An 18,377-nucleotide genomic window follows, 5' to 3' on the forward strand; every position below is an offset into this window, starting at 1 on the left:
GCTGGAAAGCCTCAATAAGGTGTGAAGGTCTTGAAGGTCAGGTTGGGTGAGGCCTTGAGCAGCCAAGTCTAGTTTAGAAGTGTCCCTGCCCATGGAAGGGAGGTTGGAGAGATGATCTCTAAGGTCCCTTGCAGACTAAGCCATTCTATGATTCTGTTTCTACATTGTGGTGCTACAATTCAGCAACCTCAGCTTGGATTCAATAAGTACCAGAAATTACTCTTGCTGCACAAAGCTATTTGGTCCTGTCCCGTTCTCCCATCAGTTTCTCCAGCTTTCCATGTGTGCTGCTGCCCTGACAAGCAGACTGATCGCTTTCTGACTTGGGTGGGCGTGAAAGGAGACTGAAGCTCCAACCTAACAGCTACAAACACACAGACTAATTGTATACAGTAATAGAACACACCGTTGGCCAGTTTGTCTGCTGCTCTTGCACAGCCAGGGATGGGTAGAATAAGAAGCTTCCCTCTCTCTGTTGGGACCTGAGAGGCTCCGAGTCTCTTCCTGTTTCCATCATTAATGTAATGGAAGAGTTTTGTTTCATTCAGGTGAATCCTTTTCCTTTTTTCCTGGATGGTTTGTCTTGCTCTATTCCAAAATGCATCTTCTCTGCAGTCAAACAGAGCCCCAAATGGAAAATGTCCTACTTGAGTTTTCTTTTTTCTTTTCTCTTTTTCTTTTCCTATTTTTTCTTTTTCTTCTTTTCCTTTTTCTTTTTCCTTTTCCTTTTTCTTTATATTTTTCCTTTTTCTTTATCTTTTTTCCTTTTTATTTTTCCTTTTTTTTTAACTCTTTTTTCTTTCTTTTTTTCTTTTTTCTTTTTTCTTTTTTTTATTTTTTTTTCTTTTTGTTTTTCTTTTTTTTTTTTTCTTTTTCTTTTTCTTTTTATTTTTCTTTTTCTTTTTATTTTTCTTTTTCTTTTTCTTTTTCTTTTTCTTTTTCTTTTTCTTTTTCTTTTTATTGTTCTTTTTCTTTTTATTTTTATTTCTATTTTTCTTTCTTTTTTTATTTTTATAATTTTTCTTTTTAAAAATTTTTCTTCTTTTCCTTTTCCTTTTCCTTTTCCTTCTTTTCCTTCTCCTTTTCCTTCTTTTCCTTTTCCTTCTCCTTTTTCATTTTTATCTTTTTTCCTTTCCTTTTTTCCTTTCCTTTTTTCCTTTTCCTGTTCCTTTTCCTTTCCCTTTTCCTTTCCCTTTCCCTTTTCTTTTTTTTGTTTTCTTCTCTTTCTCTTTTTTTCCCCTTTCCTTTTTCTCTTTCCCTTTCCCTTTTTTTCTTTTCTTTGCTTTCAGTCAACTCTTACCTGTAAGTACAAAATTTGGAATGAAGGAGGTGGGGTTTTCTCCCCCCCCAATGTCTTTCAAGTTTCTAATGGCCATTTAGACATTCAGACTGAGTGTGCCAGGCAATTCCTTTGGCCTCTTCTCCCACTTCATCAGTTTGCAAGGGATGAGGCTGCAGTTATCTCGTGATGTAGAAGCGAGGGCTTGGGTACCTCCTGGCATCCATCATAGCATGGGGGTCATCTGGGTTGACTACATCATTCTGGTTGATCCTCATGGGCTCTCTGGGAATGTGGGAGAAGTCTGCCTGCTGCTGCAGCTGAGATCCCACCATAGAGATCTTCCTCTGGGGCACCAGGATCTGGTGAGGATCCATTGGGTCCATGTCTGCGCTTCTCGTGTTTCTGTGGGGCTCAGGTGTGTTGAATCGAAACAAAGGGATTTCATTCCTCCTGGATAGAAACTGTGAGTATGGTGGTGGGTTCATTCCTGGGAAGAAAACTTGTTTGACTCTGCCTAAGCTAACCAGGAAGTGGTGTTTGGGAGACTGGTACACATCATAGCCATTTTCCAGCGTCCTGTGGTTGAACACGCAGTCCTCTTGACTGAAGTAATGCTTAGGGGGGGGGAAAAACAAGATATGGCACCTGTCAGCACAGGGATTTGGACAATGGCAAATGCTAGTTAAAGATGGAAAGAGGAATGAGGTCTTTCTGATCTGCCAAGTCTGTAACTGGGACAGCTCAAGCTTAGTCAAATGTAGATCACAGGATGTTTCCCCTCTCTCTTTCCTGATGTTTCATGTGGATGTATACCAGGACACAGGTTCTAAATCACTACTCTGGATAAGTGGAATTAAGTTTGAATTGCATGAAAAGCAGAAAAGTCCTTTAAAAGAATGTATATTACAGGATCACAGAATGTTAGGGGTTGGGAGGAACCTCTGGAGATCATCCAGTCCAACCCCCTGCCAGAGCTGGACCATAGAATCTAGCACAGGTCACACAGGAATGCATTCAGACAGGTCTGGAATGCCTCCAGAGGAGACTCCACAACCTCTGGGGAGTCTGTTCCAGTGCTCTGTGACCTTTTCTTTTCTTTTACTCTTTTACTTCTTTTCTTTACAGTAAAGAAGTTCTTTCTCATGTTGAGGTGGAACCTCCTGTGCTGTAGTTTCCATCCATTGCCCCTCATCCTATCCCATGGCACAAGTGAACAGAGCCTGTCCCTTCCTTCCTGACCCTCAGATATTTATAGACATTGATTAGATCCCCTCTCAGTCTTCTCTCCAGACTAAACAGCCCCAGGTCACAGTATCACAGTAACTAAGGTTGGAAGAGACCCCAAGGATCATCAAGTCCAACCTGTTCCAACAGACCTCACAACTAGACCATGGCACCAAGTGTCACGTCCTATCTCCCCTGGAACACCTCCAGGGACGGCAACTCCACTACCTCCCTGGGCAGCCCATTCCAAACGGTATCACAGTAACTAAGGTTGGAAGAGACCCCAAGGATCATCAGGTCTCTCAGCCTCTCCTCATCAGGCAGTGCTCCAGTCCCTTCATCATCCTTGGACTGTCTCAAGTAGATCCCTGTCCCTCTTGAACTGGGGAGCCCAGACTTGGATGCAAGATTCCAGGTGGGGCCTCACTAGGGCAGAGTGGAGGGGGAGGAGAACCTCCCTCTATCTGCTGGACACACTCCTCTTAATGCACCCCACACCAAGATCCAATTGGCCTTCCTGCCCACAAGGGCACACCTCTGATCTGATAGATCTGAGATGCATGCCCATGTTTTCACTGTAGATGTTATGATGATAAACTGTTGTTGCTTGATCTGCTCCCAACTCATGGCGTTACCCTGCAGCAGGAATTCACATTGATCCATCAGTGGCTCTCATTCTGCCCTCCTTTACCCAAGCAGGAACTCAAATGATTTTTGTGAGCTCTACAACTCAATACAACCAAAGAAGAGAGGAAAATTTAACCTAAGTGGCAGGTCCTCAGCTTGCTGAAATCTTAAAATGCTGTGGCTGTACAGACCTGCCCTAGCTGAGCAAATAGCACAGTAGCAGACCACAGCTGCCTTTCAGTGTTCCCAGAGCCACAGAAACATTCAGGTTGGAAGAGACCCTCAGGATCACCAAGTCCAACCAAGAACCCTACTCTACAAGGGTCACCCCTAAACCATAGCCCCAAGCACCACAGCCAAACCACCTTGAAACACATCCAGGCTTGGGGACTCCACCACCTCCCCAGGCAGCACATTCCAATGCCTGACCACTCTTGCCCTGAAAAAATTGTTCCTAATGCCCAGTCTAAACCTCCCCAGCGGCAGCTTGAGGCCATTCCCTTTGTTCTATCACTAACTACCTGTGAGAAGAGACCAGCACCAGCCTCTCTACAAGGTCCTTTCAGATGGAGAAGCAATGAGGTCTCCCCTCAGCCTCCTCTGTTTCAGACTAACCATCCCCAGCTCCTTCATTCACTCCTTATAAGATTTATTCTCCAGGCCCTTCACAGCTTCCTTGCCCTCCTCTGCACTGGCTCCAGCACCTCCACATCTCTCCTGTATTGAGGTGCCCAAAACTGGACACAATACTCCAGGTGTGGCCTCACCAGAGCTGAGTGCAAGGGGACAGTCACCTCCCTGCTCCTGCTGGACAAGCATTTCTAATCCCTGCCAGGGTGCCTGCTGAGTGCTGGTAAAGGTCACTCACCGAGCCAAAGATGTTTCCTCTCCTGTCCATGCACAGATAGCGTCCACTCTTCACACCTGTGATTATTACTGAGCCAGCACCCTCAGACTTGATCCTTAGGGCACCTGTTCAGAAAAAAACCAAACCTGTCAAATCCAGGACTCAGTTCTGTGCTGCACTGTTGACTTAATGCTGCTCTGGCTGGAAGTGTCCTTCCTGGGGGTCTGAAACACACCTCCCGTGTGACCTGGGACTATTACCTGCCCTAAATCAGTTTAGCTGTGACTTTGTGAGTTTTGCAAAGATCTCAGAATGCAAACACCACCAGTTCTCTGAGTACCCTATTCCAATGCAGCACCAACCTCCCAAAGTCAACCTTTGCTTTTTTCCCCAACATCTCCTCTGAAGTCCTGAACCACAGTCTGGGGACAGTGCTCTTAGTGGAGGTTGGTCTCTTCTCCCAGGCAGCCAGCACCAGGACACAGTCTCAATCTGTGCCAGGGGAGGTTTAGGCTGGATATTAGGAAGAAGTTCCTCACAGAAAGAGAGATTGGCCATTGGAAAGGGCTGCCCAGGGAGGTGGTGGAGTCACCATCACTGGAGGTGTTTAGGAAGAGACTGGATGGGGTGCTTGGTGCCATGGTTTAGTTGATTAGATAGTGTTGGGTGATGGGTTGGACTTGATGATCTCAAAGGTCTTTTCCAACCTGGTTAATTCTATTCTATTCTATTCTAGATTAGAGTGGGGTAGGTTAGATTAGACATTAGGAAGAAGTTCTTTGCTATGAGGGAGCTGAGGCACTGGAATGGATTGTTCAGAGAATTTGTGGATGCTTCATCCTTTGAAATGTTGAAGACCACACAGGATGAGGCTTTGAGCAACCTGGTCTAGCAGGAGGTGTCCCTGCCCATGGCAAGGGAGTTGGAACTAGATGATCTGTAAAGTCAGTATCACAGTATCACCAAGATTGGAAGAGACCTCGAGGATCATCAAGTCCAACCTGTCCCTTCCAACTCAGGGTGTTCTATGATTCAGCAAAGGAAGAAAAACACCTTAGTTGTCCATGAAAATAAATGAGGATGAGACAGTTTGAGAGCCTTTCAGTTACAGCAGGGAATACTTACTGCTCATGACCCACAAAGGCTTAGCACTTCTTTTATCACAGTCTGGCCTTTCATACTTTACCCCTTTGTAATCAACCTTTGCATTTCCATGCTCTGTGCACAGTAGAGTTGGTTTTAGTAGGTATCAACTCATTACCCCCCACAGAAAACCCCAAACAAACAGATTTTGCAGATGCTGTCAGGTTTCCACCACTGCTGCAGTGAGTTTCCTCAGCACAGTTGCTTTAGGAATGAGGTCACTGCAATGGGAATTAGGCAGATGTCATCAGCAAACTCTTAATAGGAACTTCTACAAGAAGCTATGGGTAAAAATCACAGAATCACAGAATCACCAAGGTTGGAAGAGACCTCAAAGATCATCGAGTCCAACCTGTCACCACAGACCTCATGACTAAACCATGGCACCAAGTGCCACATCCAAACTCCTCTTGAACACCTCCAGGGATGGTGACTCCACCACCTCCCTGGGCAGCACATTCCAATGGCCAGTCTCTCTTTCTGGGAAGAACTTTCTCCTCACCTCCAGCCTAAACTTCCCCTGGTGCAGCTTGAGACTGTGTCCTCTTGTTCTGGTACTGGTTGCCTGAGAGAAGAGACCAACCCCCACCTGGCTACAACCTCCCTTCAGGTAGTTGTAGAGAGCAAGGAGGTCTCCCCTGAGCCTCCTCTTCTCCAGGCTAAATCATGGAAGGAAAGGATAATTCATGGAATCATGGAAGCAAAGGATAATTCAGGCAGGATAGGATGGGATGGGATGGGATGGGATGGGATGGGATGGGATGGGATGGGATGGGATGGGATGGGATGGGATGGGATGGGATGGGATGGGATGGAATAGAATAGAATAGAATAGAATAGAATAGAATAGAATAGAATAGAATAGAATAGAATAGAATAGAATAGTTAGGGTTAGAAGGGACCTCAAGGATCATCCAGTTCCAACCCCCCTGCCATAGGCAGAGACACCTCACACTACATCAGGTTGCTCAGAGCCACATCCAGCCTGGCCTTAAAAACCTCCAGGGATGTGTCTTTTGCTTGCAGAAACCACAGGACTTGAGTTTTCTAATGTGAGGAATGAAATTCCTCATCCACTGGACATCTTTGGAGCAATTTAATTTACTTGTCAATCAAGAGGAGGATTATAATGGTGTGCATTTTCCCATCCCATAGCTGTACTGCTCTGCCTGCCTAATGAGTGGAGGGAATTTTCTACAGGCAGTAAGCAAAGCAGAAGCCTTGTTCCCCCTCCCCTGCTCCAACAGGCACTGGAGGTCCATAGTGAGCTACTCACTGTAAATGGTCTGGTGAGGAACACCATCGACGTAGCCATCAGCATTGATCTGGAGGTGGAAGCTGCTCCTCTCTGTATCCGTGTAGAGGTGCATCAGGCGATCTCCATTCCCCCAGCTGGGATTCAGCAGTGGAGAGGAGTTGGGAAAGGCAAGGGCAGCCTTCAGGCTACAGAGCAGCATGTACCCCAGGCAGCTGTAGTGACTGCTCTGTGGCATGGCTCCCCGGTCCTGGCTGCTGGTGGCTAACGCCTCCGTGCCTCTTGCTTGCCCCTTGGCTCACCTGCCTCTGGAGTGTGAAGCCTCAGACAGGTTCCCTCCTTTTCTGCAGAGCCTTATAAAGGGCAGCAAAGTGACATCACACAGGAAAAACTTCTCCACATCCTTGCTTTTTGTCAAAGCAACATTTTAAGTGTCCCGAAACCTCAGGGGAAGGATCTCTGGCTAAGGTGCGGGAGGGGAAAAAATGTAAGGTTTCTAAAGACAGCTCACGAAAGCTAATCATATGTTCAAATGTTATCTACAACCCTCTGACATCTGAAAGCTTCCCACGCCCCCACCGTTAGATCCAGGAAGAGCAACCCTCTGCACTTTACTCTTACTGAGGGGAATGACCTTTCAGACCTGAATCATCTTGGGGGTTTTCTTTACTCTCTGTCTTTCCATTCCTTTTCTTTGCTTTCCTTTCCTTTTATTCCCCTTTCTTGTCGTTCATTTTTTCTTCTTTTCCTTTTCTTTTTTCTTTTCTTTTTTTCTTTTCCTTCTCTTTTTCCTTTTCTTTTTTCTTTTCTTTTTTCTTTTCCTTTTCTTTTTTCTTTTCTTTTTCCTTTTCTTTTTCCTTTTCTTTTTTCTTTTCTTTTTCCTTTTCTTTTTTCTTTTCTTTTTCCTTTTCTTTTTCCTTTTCTTTTTCCTTTTCTTTTTTCTTTTCTTTTTTCTTTTTTCTTTCCTTTTTTCTTTCCTTTTTTCTTTCCTTTTTTCTTTCCTTTTTTCTTTCCTTTCCTTTCCTTTCCTTTCCTTTCCTTTCCTTTCCTTTCCTTTCCTTTCCTTTCCTTTCCTTTCCTTTCCTTTCCTTTCCTTTCCTTTCCTTTCCTTTCCTTTCCTTTCCTTTCCTTTCCTTTCCTTTCCTTTCCTTTCCTTTCCTTTCCTTTCCTTTCCTTTCCTTTCCTTTCCTTTCCTTTCCTTTCCTTTCCTTTCCTTTCCTTTCCTTTCCTTTCCTTTCCTTTCCTTTCCTTTCCTTTCCTTTCCTTTCCTTTCCTTCCCTTCCCTTCCCTTCCCTTCCCTTCCCTTCCCTTCCCTTCCCTTCCCTTCCCTTCCCTTCCCTTCCCTTCCCTTCCCTTCCCTTCCCTTCCCTTCCCTTCCCTTCCCTTCCCTTCCCTTCCCTTCCCTTCCCTTCCCTTCCCTTCCCTTCCCTTCCCTTCCCTTCCCTTCCCTTCCCTTCCCTTCCCATATTCCCACATCCCAGTTTCCAGAACACATTTTGGTTTAGTGAAAACATCAAATGCTGCTAAAAATGTTTTGAAAAAGCATCAAAAGATTGATCTTAAGCTTGATTTTTTTTCCCCCCCTGCATTATGGTGGAAGTTTAAGCAGGGAACCTTTTGGGCTGATCACAGAATATTTGTGTTGCTTTCTTTAGGCAAAGGAAACTTGGTGTGAGCACAACCTAGCTGTCCTTTTTTGGTTTTATTGCTCCTGTTTGAGTCACTGAAATAAGTTTGAACTTGACCAAAGGGTGCCTGAAAATTACCTGTGCAACATTTAAAACTGCATCTTTGTTCCTGCATTGCACATCTGGCTGGCAGCCTTCAGCAGGGCCAGCAGATCTGGGATGTGAATCACACCTGGAATCACTCCCATTGCCACACTTTCATTACTTCAGGAGCTGGGAAGAACTACAAAGGGACATGACCAAGCTGAAAAATAATAAATGATGGAGATGTTAAAAAACAACAACAGCAAAAGTTCCAAGATACACAGGATCACAGGGTGTTAGGGGTTGGAAGGGACCCCTGGAGATCTTTGAGACCAACCCTCCCACCAAAAGCAGGAGCACCCAGGGCAGTCACAGAATTTCAGGGAAACATCATCTAGTCCAACCCCATTCCAGTCCTCACAGGAATGCTTCCAAGTGAGCTTTGAAAGGGTGCAGAGATGGGCAAGGAGGCTGGGGAGACGCCTCAAGCACAAGCCCTGTGAGGAGAGGCTGAGGGAGCTGGGGTTGCTTAGCCTGGAGAAGAGGAGGTTCAGGGGAGACCTTCTTGCTCTCTGCAACTACCTGAAAGGAGGTTGTAGCTAGGTAGGGATTGGTCTCTTCTCCCAGGCAACCACAAACAGAACAAGAGGACACAGTCTCAAGCTGTGCCAGGGGAGGTTTAGGCTGGAGGTGAGGAGAAAGTTCTTCATCAAGAGAGTTGTTAGCCATTGGAATGTGCTGCCCAGGGTGGTGGTGGAGTCACCACCCCTGGAGGTGTTCAAGAAAGGATTGGACGTGGCACTTGGTGCCATGGTTTAGTAGTCATGAGGTGTTGGGTGACAGGTTGGACTTGATGATCTTTGAGGTCTTTTCCAGCCTTATTGATTCTATAAATCTATGAAAGTCTCCAGAGAAGGAGACTCCACAACCTCCCTGGGCAGCCTGTTCCAGGGCTCTGTGACCCTCACAGTAAAGAAATTCTTCCTCATGTGGAAGTGGAACCTCACATGCTGTAGATTCCATCCATTGCCCCTTGTCCTATCCTAGGGTGCAAGTGAGCAGAGGCTGTCCCTTCCTTCCTGACACTCAGCCCTCAATGTCAATAGACATTGATTAGACCCCCTCTCAGTCTTCTCCTCCCCAGGTCTCTCAGCCTTTTCTCATCAGGCAGTGCTCCAGCCCCTTTGTTATCCTTGGAGCCCTCTGTTAGATCCTCTACAATCCTCTTCAGTGCTCCTGCCATTGCTCTGTGTTTTTACAAAGAAATCTTCTGGTTAAAAAAAAATAATAACATATGGTTCCCTTTAGGCAAGCAGCACCAGAACAAGAGGACACAGTCTCAAGCTGCACCAGGGGAGGTTTAGGCTGGATGTTAGGAAGAAGTTCCTCACAGAAAGAGAGATTGGCCATTGGAAAGGGCTGCCCAGGGAGGTGGTGGAGTCACCATCCCTGGAGGTGTTTAGGAAGAGACTGGATGGGGTGCTTGGTGCCATGGTTTAGTTGATTAGATGGCACTGGATGATAGGTTGGACTCAATGATCTCAAAGGTCTTTTCCAACCTGGTTAATTCTACTCTATTTGAACTTTACAGTGAAAAGTTGTGCTAATGGGAGACCCTGTGTGGACAGGTAAAACACTGAGGACAGCAATCATAAGTTCTAAAACCAGGCTGTGGTAAGGTTTCTTTCCCAAAGCAATGCAAAAAGGCACTAACCAATAACGAAATAAATCATTTATTCTGCAAAAGAAACCTGAGGATTTCCACTGGAGCAGCCTCAGGTTCAGTTACAGCCTCTAGCTGGACTCAGTATGCAGAATTCTTAGTTCCAGGAACAGGCTGGGGAGCAGTGCCAGCAGCACCGAGCACAGCGTGCCTTGACTCGGCTGCAACCCAGCGCGAGAGCTGATTGGATTTGGGTTTATTGTTTGAAGCTAGCCAAGCTCTGCCAAATTCTCCTGCTCCATCTGTGTAAATGGAGAGTCTTGCATCAGTGTGTATACACCTGTGTAAATGACAGCAGTTTTTAGCCAGAGTGTATAAGGGTCATGTCTTCAACTGGGAAAGCTGACAAAGCTGTCTTCACTAAAAGGCAAACTAAGCCACAGCTATTTCATTGGTTATGACAGCTCAAATGCTTGAAGTTAAACCACAGCTTGGAAGGAAAGGAGAATTACTATTTCCTCTGTCTTTTGTTTGTTTGGGGGTTTTTGTTTGTTGGTTTGCTTTGTGCTTTGTTGTTGTTTGTTTGTTTGCTGTTGTTTTGGGGCTTTTTTTAAGTCACAGGAACAGGTTGCCCAGGGAGGTGCTAGAGGCCTCATCTTTGGAGATAATCCAGATCAGGCTTGACAGAGCTCTGGATTACCTGATCTAGTGAAGGATGTCCCTGCTCAGTGCAGGGGGGTTGGACTAGATGACTTTTAGAGGTCCCCTCCAACAGAGAACATTCTATGATTCCCTGATTGTATGAGTCCATGATTCTATGAGTCCATGATTTTATCATTCTATCAGGAGAAAGTTCTTCACGGAGAGAGCTGTTGGCCATTGGAATGTGCTGCCCAGGGAGGTGATGGAGTCACTGTCCCTGGAGGTGTTCAAGAGGGGATTGGATGTGGCACTTGGTGCCATGGTCTAGCAGGCATGAGGTGACAGGTTGGACCTGATGATCTTTGAGGTCTTTTCCAACCTTGTTGATTCTATGATTCTATGGTGATCTATTATTCTAAGAGTCCATGATTCAATGATTCCATCAGTCTATCAATCATTCCATGACTCTATGATTCCATCAGTCTACCATTCCATGATTCTATGGAATGATAGAATGATAAGCAGTCAAAGGGCCATGAAGATGATCAGAGAGCTGGAGCTCCTCTCCTGTGAGGACAGACTGAGAGAGTTGGGGCCGTTCAGTTTGGAGAAGAGAAGGCTCTGAGGAGACCTTATTGTGGCCTTCCAGTATCTGAAGGGGGCTACAAGAAAGCTGGGGAGGGACTTTTCAGGGTGTCAGGGAGTGATAGGACTAGGGGGAATGGATCCAAGATAGAGGAGAGGAGATTCAGATAGATGGTGTGAAGAAGTTCTTCCCCATGAGGGTGGTGAGACACTGGCACAGGTTGCCCAGGGAGGTGGTGAAAGCCTCATCCCTGGTGGTTTTAAAGGCCAGGCTGGATGTGGCTGTGAGCAACCTGCTGTAGTGTGAGGTGTCCCTGCCCATGGCAGGGAAGTTGGAACTGGATGATCCTTGAGGTCCCTTCCAACCCTGACAACCCTAGCATTCTATGTTTCTACCTATTTATTTATTGCTGAAAGTATCCACCAATCTTTTCCACTTCAATGTTAAAACAAATCTTTGGGTTGGTTGGTTGGTTTGCTTTTTCTTTTGCTCCCTTTCATTAAACTGCCATGGAAATAGGAACTTATATACCTCAGAAGCAGGTGCTAAAGTGCTACAGGGGGATAATCTGTGCTCCTGGAGTGTTTTGTGATTCTTCTGTGAGTGAAATGTTATTATTTTGATATCCTAAAGCAATCATGACATCCTCTCCAAGTCAAGCAGCACCAGAAGAGGTGCACAGAGTCCCACAAGAGGACACAGTCCCAAGCTGCACCAGGGGAGGTTTAGGCTGGATGTTAGGAAGAAGTTCTTCCCAGCAAGAGAGATTGGCCTTTGGAATGTGCTGCCCAGGGAGGTGGTGGAGTCACCATCATTGGAGGAGTTTAGGAAGAGACTGGATGGGGTGCTTGGTGCCATGGTTTAGTTGATAAGATGGTGTTGGGTGATAGGTTGGACTTGATGATTTCCAAGGTCTTTTCCAACCTGGTTAATTCTATTCTATTCTATTCTATTCTATTCTATTCTATTCTATTCTATTCTATTCTATTCTATTCTATTCTATTCCATGCCATTCCATGCCATTCCATGCCATTCCATGCCATTCCATGCCATTCCATTCCACGCTTGTCATTATGCACTGAGCTGATTTCTCTCTGGTGTCTCAGCTGCAGAGAAAGGCTTCTCAAATGCATGAAAACTTTATTCAAACTCCATTTTAGCATGTGCCAGTCGTGAGTAGCTGTTCCATTTTTGTTCATGCATCAAAGAAGCAAAGCCCACTTTCCTGTGCTTAAATTGTTTGGCTATTTTAAAAGGTTCCCTTAGGGCCAGCAAGGCTCCAGACCTTGCTGAGCTCTGTTTAAGCTTCTGGGCTAAAGACATAAAGAGAATTGACCAGGTTGGAAAAGACCTTGAAGAGCATCAGCTCCAACCTATCACCCAACACCATCTAATCAACTAAACCATGGCACCAAGCACCTCATCCAGTCTCTTCTTAAGCACCTCCAGTGATGGTGACTCCACCACCTCCCTGGGCAGCACATTCCAATGGCAAATCTCTCTTTCTAGGAAGAACTTCTTTCTAACCTCCAGCCTAAACCTCCCCTGGTGCAGCTTGAGGCTGTGTCCTCTTGTTCTGGTGCTGCTTGCCTGGGAGAAGAAACCAACCCCCACCTGGCTACAACCTCCCTTCAGGTACTTGTAAAGGCTAGGCAAGAGTTTCTATACCAAATTTCAGTTGCTGCAAGTGATTTGCTCTCTTTGCTCTCATTTACCTTTTGCAGACTGCCTGAAAATGCTTTAGGCACTCTCCAAATGTTGCAGGTAAATGATGAGCTGGCCTTCCAGGATTCTCCTACGAGTGAAAGCTCACGTTCCCTCACAGCTTTCATCACACAGCAGTACCTGCAGCCCTGTTGCTTAATAAAGCGTATTGACTTCTATTTAAACAGGTGCTTGGCTTGTCCTTCTGCAGAACTCTGTGCTATCTGGCTCTCTGGGATGGCCTCAGGAAGCCTTTTGCCTCTCTGCTGTTTTGATGATCATCAAAGGGAGTTTGTGTTGACAGATCTGGAACTCCCTCTGCTTTTAACAGTTGCCACAGAATCTCAGAAACAACCAGGCTGGAAAAGACCTCAGAGATCATCAAGTCCAACTTATTACTTAATACCTAACACCTAACACATCATGACAACTAAACCATGGCTCCAAGTGCCAAATCCAATCCCTTTTTGAACACCTCCAGGGATGGTGACTCCACTACCTCCCTGGGCAGCACATCCCAATGGCCAATCTCTCTTTCTGGGAAGAACTTTCTCCTCACCTCCAGCCTAAACTTCCCCTGGTACAGCTTGAGACTGTGTCCTCTTGTTCTGGTGCTGGTTGCCTGGGAGAAGAGACCAACCCCCACCTGGCTACAACCTCCTTTCAGGTAGTTGTAGACAGCAAGAAGGTCTCCCCTGAGCCTCCTCTTCTGCAGGCTAAGCAACCCCAGCTCCCTCAGCCTCTCCTCACAGGGCTGTGCTCCAGACCTCTCCCCAGCCTCGCTGCCCTTCTCTGGACACGTTCAAGTGTCTCAATGTCCTTCTTAAATTGAGTGGCCCAGAACTGGACACAGGACTCAAGCTGTGGCCTAACCAGTGCTGAGTTCAGGAGCAGAATGAGTTCCCTGCTCCTGCTGGCCACTCTGTTTCTGATCCAGGCCAGGATGCTCCTGCGTCTGTGCACTGTATCTCTTCAAAGAGGCCAGGGAAATCAGAGGCACTTCCCTCTGCCTCCCCTTCCTTAAAATCACTGTAATGACTGCCTGTGGGGCAATCACATTGTCAGGATTGGAAGCACAAGGGTGGAGTGCCTCTCCAGGAGTTATTCTAGGAATAATGACGCACTGCAGTCCAAGATCTGTGCGGTGGATGCCCTGTGTGTGTTGTGTGTGTGTGCAGGAACCTTTGCCACAGACTCTCAGCCGGTGTTGTTAAACACATCCTGAGTGACCTTATTTGGATGTCCCATTCTTGTCACACTGCCCACGACTAAAGAAAACATCCTGGCTAGGTTCACCTACGTGAAACGAATGAGGTAAGCACATCCCACTGGGGCTCGGACCACAGCCTGCGCCGGCGGCTTCTGCAGCGCGCTGGCCAAAAATACAGCTTGGGGGCTTCTATTTCCACCACACACACACCCCCCACACTCCCACCCCCCCTTCCTCTATGTAGTAGCCATTTTGGAAGTCCATTCCCAGTTTCAGAAATACTAATTTCTAATACTAATACCTGCACACATCACACACAGGTTGGAAAAGACCCTCAGGATCACCAAGGCCAACCCAGAACCCTACTCTACAAGGCTCACCCCTAAACCAGATCCCCAAGCACCACATCCAAACCACCTTGAAACACAGCCAGGCTTGGGGACTCAACCCCCTCAATGGGCAGCACATTGCAAAGCCTAATCACTCTTTCCATGACAAAAGTTTTTCCTACTGTCCAGTCTAAACCTACCCAGTGGCACCTTGAGGCCATTCCCTCTTGCTCTATCACTAATTACCTGTGAGAAGAAACCAGCACCAGCCTCTCTACAACATCCTTTCAGGTAGCTGTAGAGAGCTTTGAGGTCTCCTCTCAGCCTCCTCTTTTCCTAACTAACCATCCCCAGCTCTTTTAGTCATTCTTCATCAGATTTATTTTCCGAACATGCATCTCATGCAGCTTCCCCATGGACTTTAGAGTCATAGAATTGTCAGGGTTGGAAGGGACCTCAAAGATCCAATCCCCACTGCCATGGGCAGGGATACCTCATACTAGATCAGGTTGCTCAGAGCCACATCCATCCTGGCCTTAAAAACCTCCAGGGATGAAGCTTCCACCACCTCCTTGGGGAACATGTTCCAGTGTCTCACCACCCTCATGGGCAAGAACTTCTTAACATCCAGTCTGAATCTACCCATTTCTAGTTTTGTTCCATTCCCCCTAGTCCTATCACTCCCTAACACCCTAAAAAGTCCCTCCCCAGCTTTCTTGTAGCCCCCTTCCAATACTGGAAGGCCACAAGAAGGTCTCTTCAGAGCCTTCTCTTCTCCAGATTGAACAGCCTCAACTCCCGCAGTCTGTCCTCATGGGAGAGGAGCTCCAGGGCTCTGCTCATCCTCGTGGCCCTTCTCTGGACACACTCCAGCCCATTCTCTACAGGATGACAGATGTATGGTCTTCCTGAGAAGTGCCCATCTCCTTTTTTCTTGGCACTTTTCTTTCCAGTCAGGAAAAAAAAGACTGGCACAAGCTTTCAGCTGTGGTTTGCAAGTCCAGAAAAATCAGGGGGACACAGCTTTTCACCACTGGCTTTAGAGACTCTGAGCTTTGTGAGTGTAATGCAACAGAGACAGGGAGGTAGAGAAAGCCTAAATATTTCACTGTATTCCAAAGAGGAGGTAGATAAGAAAACTGACTTCCCTGCCTATAAATGTCCCAGATGGGCATCTGTGATGCTGTTTGTGTTGTTTTGCTCTAGCTGAAATGAAGGGCCTCATTCCTCCTCCAGCTGAAATCCTTGGCAGCCTTCCCAGCCAAAGCAGAACCAGTCCCTAAAAGGTTGTGTTTTGTGAACAGAGAGTGTTTCTATCATTTTTAAAGGGTCTGACTTTTCCTAGGTGTTGGGGATTAGAGAGTGGTTCCAGCCTGCAGTGAGAGCTGCTGACACCCTCCATTTCTAAAGAGGTATCATAGTATCAGTCAGGGTTCGAAGGGACCTCAAGGATCATCTAGCTCCAACCCCCCTGCCATGGGCAGGGACACCCCACACTAGATCAGCCTGGCCAGAGCCTCATCCAGCCTGGGCTTAAACACCTCCAGGGACGGGGACCCAACCACCTCCCTGGACAACCCATTCCAGGGCTTCACCGTTGTCATGGTGAAGAACTTCCTCCTCACCTCCAGCCTGAATCTCCCCACCTCCAGCTTCATTCCATTCCCCCTAGTCCTATCACTACCTGAGATCCTGAGAAGTCCCTCCCCAGCCTTCTTGTAGCCCCCTTCAGATACTGAAGGCCACAATTAGGTCACCTCGGAGCCTTCTCTTCTCCAGACTGAACAGCCTCAACTCCTTTTCCCAACTCCTATCCCAACTCCTGGTTATTGAAATGGAGTTTCCCAGGTTAGGGCACCCATTCCTCTGAGGATAGGAATCCACTTCCAGATGTGGGAACCTGCTTCTCCTGCAGCTCAGGTCAGCACCTAGACACAACCAACCCCACAGATCACCTAATATGCTTGGTGGTAGATAGGAGAATATCCCTGGAGACATTCAAGGTGAGGCTGGACAGGACTCCAAGCAGCCTGATCTAGTTGAGGATGCCCCTGCTGACTGCAGAGGAGCTTGGACTGGATGACCTTTGGAGGTCCCTTCCAACCCAGACCATTCTATGATTCTGTGATTCTGTGATTCTCTGATTCTGTGGTTCTGTGATTCTCTGATTCATTGATTCTCTGATTCTGTGGTTCTGTGATTCTCTGATTCATTGATTCTATGATTCTGTGGTTCTATGATTCTCTGATTCATTGATTCAATGATTCTGTGATTCTTTGTCTTTGCCCTAGGGTAAGACAATTGAGACAAGCTGCCAGGGATCAGACTTTGGGTCTCCAGCACAGGACTTAAGTGAGGAGCAAGTGTTCAAGGGAGCAACAAGATACAAAGCAGCCTCTGACAGACTCCTCTTGGTTGCAGTCTAGTTTAAAAGCTGGCACTCAGCTGTTTGTGAAGCATTTTGTTCACATTGGCTCTGTTGGCCTTCACTTCTGCCCAGTTCTTCTTAGCACTGGAAACACAGTCAGTATAAATAGAAATGTGCCCTTTGGGAAGGCTTTTGCTGTGCCATTTTCCAGACTTGAAACAAATCTTTGGGTGCTCAGAGCTAAAGGAAACTTTAGTTTCTTGATGCTCTTGTTATGTTTGCCGGGTGATTATGGCCACTGTATCGAACCCAAACCCCTGTAGCCAAATCATAGAATCAACCAGGTTGGAAAAGACCTCAGAGATCATCAAGTCCAACCTACTACCCAGTACCTAACACCTCATGACAACTAAACCATGGCTCCAAGTGCCACATCCAATCTTTTCTTGAACACCTCCAGGGACAGAGACTCCACCACCTCCCTGGGCAGCACATTCCAATGGCCAGTTGCTCTCTCTATCAAGAACGTTCTCCTCACCTCCAGCCTAAACCTCCCCTGGTGCAGCTTGTGACTGTGTCCTCTTGTTCTGGTGCTGTTTGCCTGGGAGAAGGGACCAACCCCTTCCTGGCTACAACCTCCTTTCAGGAAGCTGTAGAGAGCTTAAAATGCTACTGCAATAGTTTTCACAGAATCACAGAATTGTCAGGGTTGGAAGGGACCTCAAGGATCATCCAGTTGCCACTCTCCTGCCATGGGCAGGGACACTTCACACTAGATCAGGTTGCTCACAGCCACATCCAGCCTGGCCTTCAAAACCTCCAGGGATGAGGCTTCCACCACCTCCCTGGGCAACCTGTGCCAGGGTCTCACCACCCTCATGGGGAAGAACTTCTTCCTAACATCCAATCTGAATCTAACTCTTTCTATCTTTGTTCCTTTCCCCCTAGATCTATCACTCCCTGACACCCTCAAAAGTCTCTCCCCAGCTTTCTTGTAGCCCCCTTCAGATACTGGAAGGCCACAATGAGGTCTCCTCAGAATCTTCTCTTCTCCAGCCTGAACAACCCCAACACTCTCAGTCTGTCCTCAGAGGAGAGGAGCTCCAGCCCTCTGCTCATCCTTGTGGCCCTTCTCTAGACACATTCCAGCACACCCAGACCTTTCCTGTACTAGGGGCTCCAGAACTGGACACAGTACTCCAGGTGGGCTCTCATTAGGGTGGAGTAGAGTTCAGTAGCTCAAATAACTCCAAGAGCTCAATCTGATCAAAGAATTTTTTACCCCACTTCTGTACATCAGCACCCACAAAGCAGAGAACTCAGGTTTGGTACTTCTTTAGGTGTGTGAACTCCTTGTCTCTTGTGAAAGAAACCTATCCTAAGCTATTGCAAGACCAATATGTGATTCTGGACTCCTTTAAAGCAACCTGGAAGTCAAACTTTGTAAAGGGCAGGGCAACCTCATTTTTTATTTTTTTCAGCTAAAAATGAATTAGCTAAGAATGAGTTAGGCTGAGAGCTGGCTGCAGGCAAACCTCATGAAGTTCAATAAGGACAAGTGCTGGGTCCTGCATCTGGGGAGGAATAACAGCAGGAAACAGGACATCTTAGGGGCTGCCCTGCTGGAAAGCAGCTCCACAGAGAAAGACCTTGGAGTGCTGGTGGACAGCAAGCTCTGCATGGGCCAGCAATGTGTCCTTGTGGCCAAGAGAGCCAATGGGATCCTGGGGAGCATCTAGAAAAGTGTGGCCAGCAGGGCTAGGGAGGTTCTTCTCCCCCTCTGCT

General features: G+C 46.8%; 1 protein-coding gene across 1 annotated transcript; it reads right to left on the reverse strand.

Annotated features, from left to right (window-relative positions):
* Positions 1-1,343: 1,343 nt before the first annotated feature.
* On the reverse strand, positions 1,344-6,639 carry FGF23 (fibroblast growth factor 23). The gene is made up of 3 exons (XM_009901461.2): positions 6,400-6,639; positions 4,002-4,105; positions 1,344-1,896 (listed from the first exon to the last, which is right to left on the reverse strand). Exons 1-3 carry the CDS (start codon positions 6,614-6,616, stop codon positions 1,459-1,461), a joined length of 759 nt encoding a protein of 252 aa, XP_009899763.2. The 5' UTR covers positions 6,617-6,639; the 3' UTR covers positions 1,344-1,458.
* Between the last annotated feature and the right edge of the window lie 11,738 nt (positions 6,640-18,377).

The sequence above is a fragment of the Dryobates pubescens genome, chromosome Z, assembly GCF_014839835.1.
Source record: "Dryobates pubescens isolate bDryPub1 chromosome Z, bDryPub1.pri, whole genome shotgun sequence".
Classification (NCBI taxonomy): Eukaryota; Metazoa; Chordata; class Aves; order Piciformes; family Picidae; genus Dryobates; species Dryobates pubescens.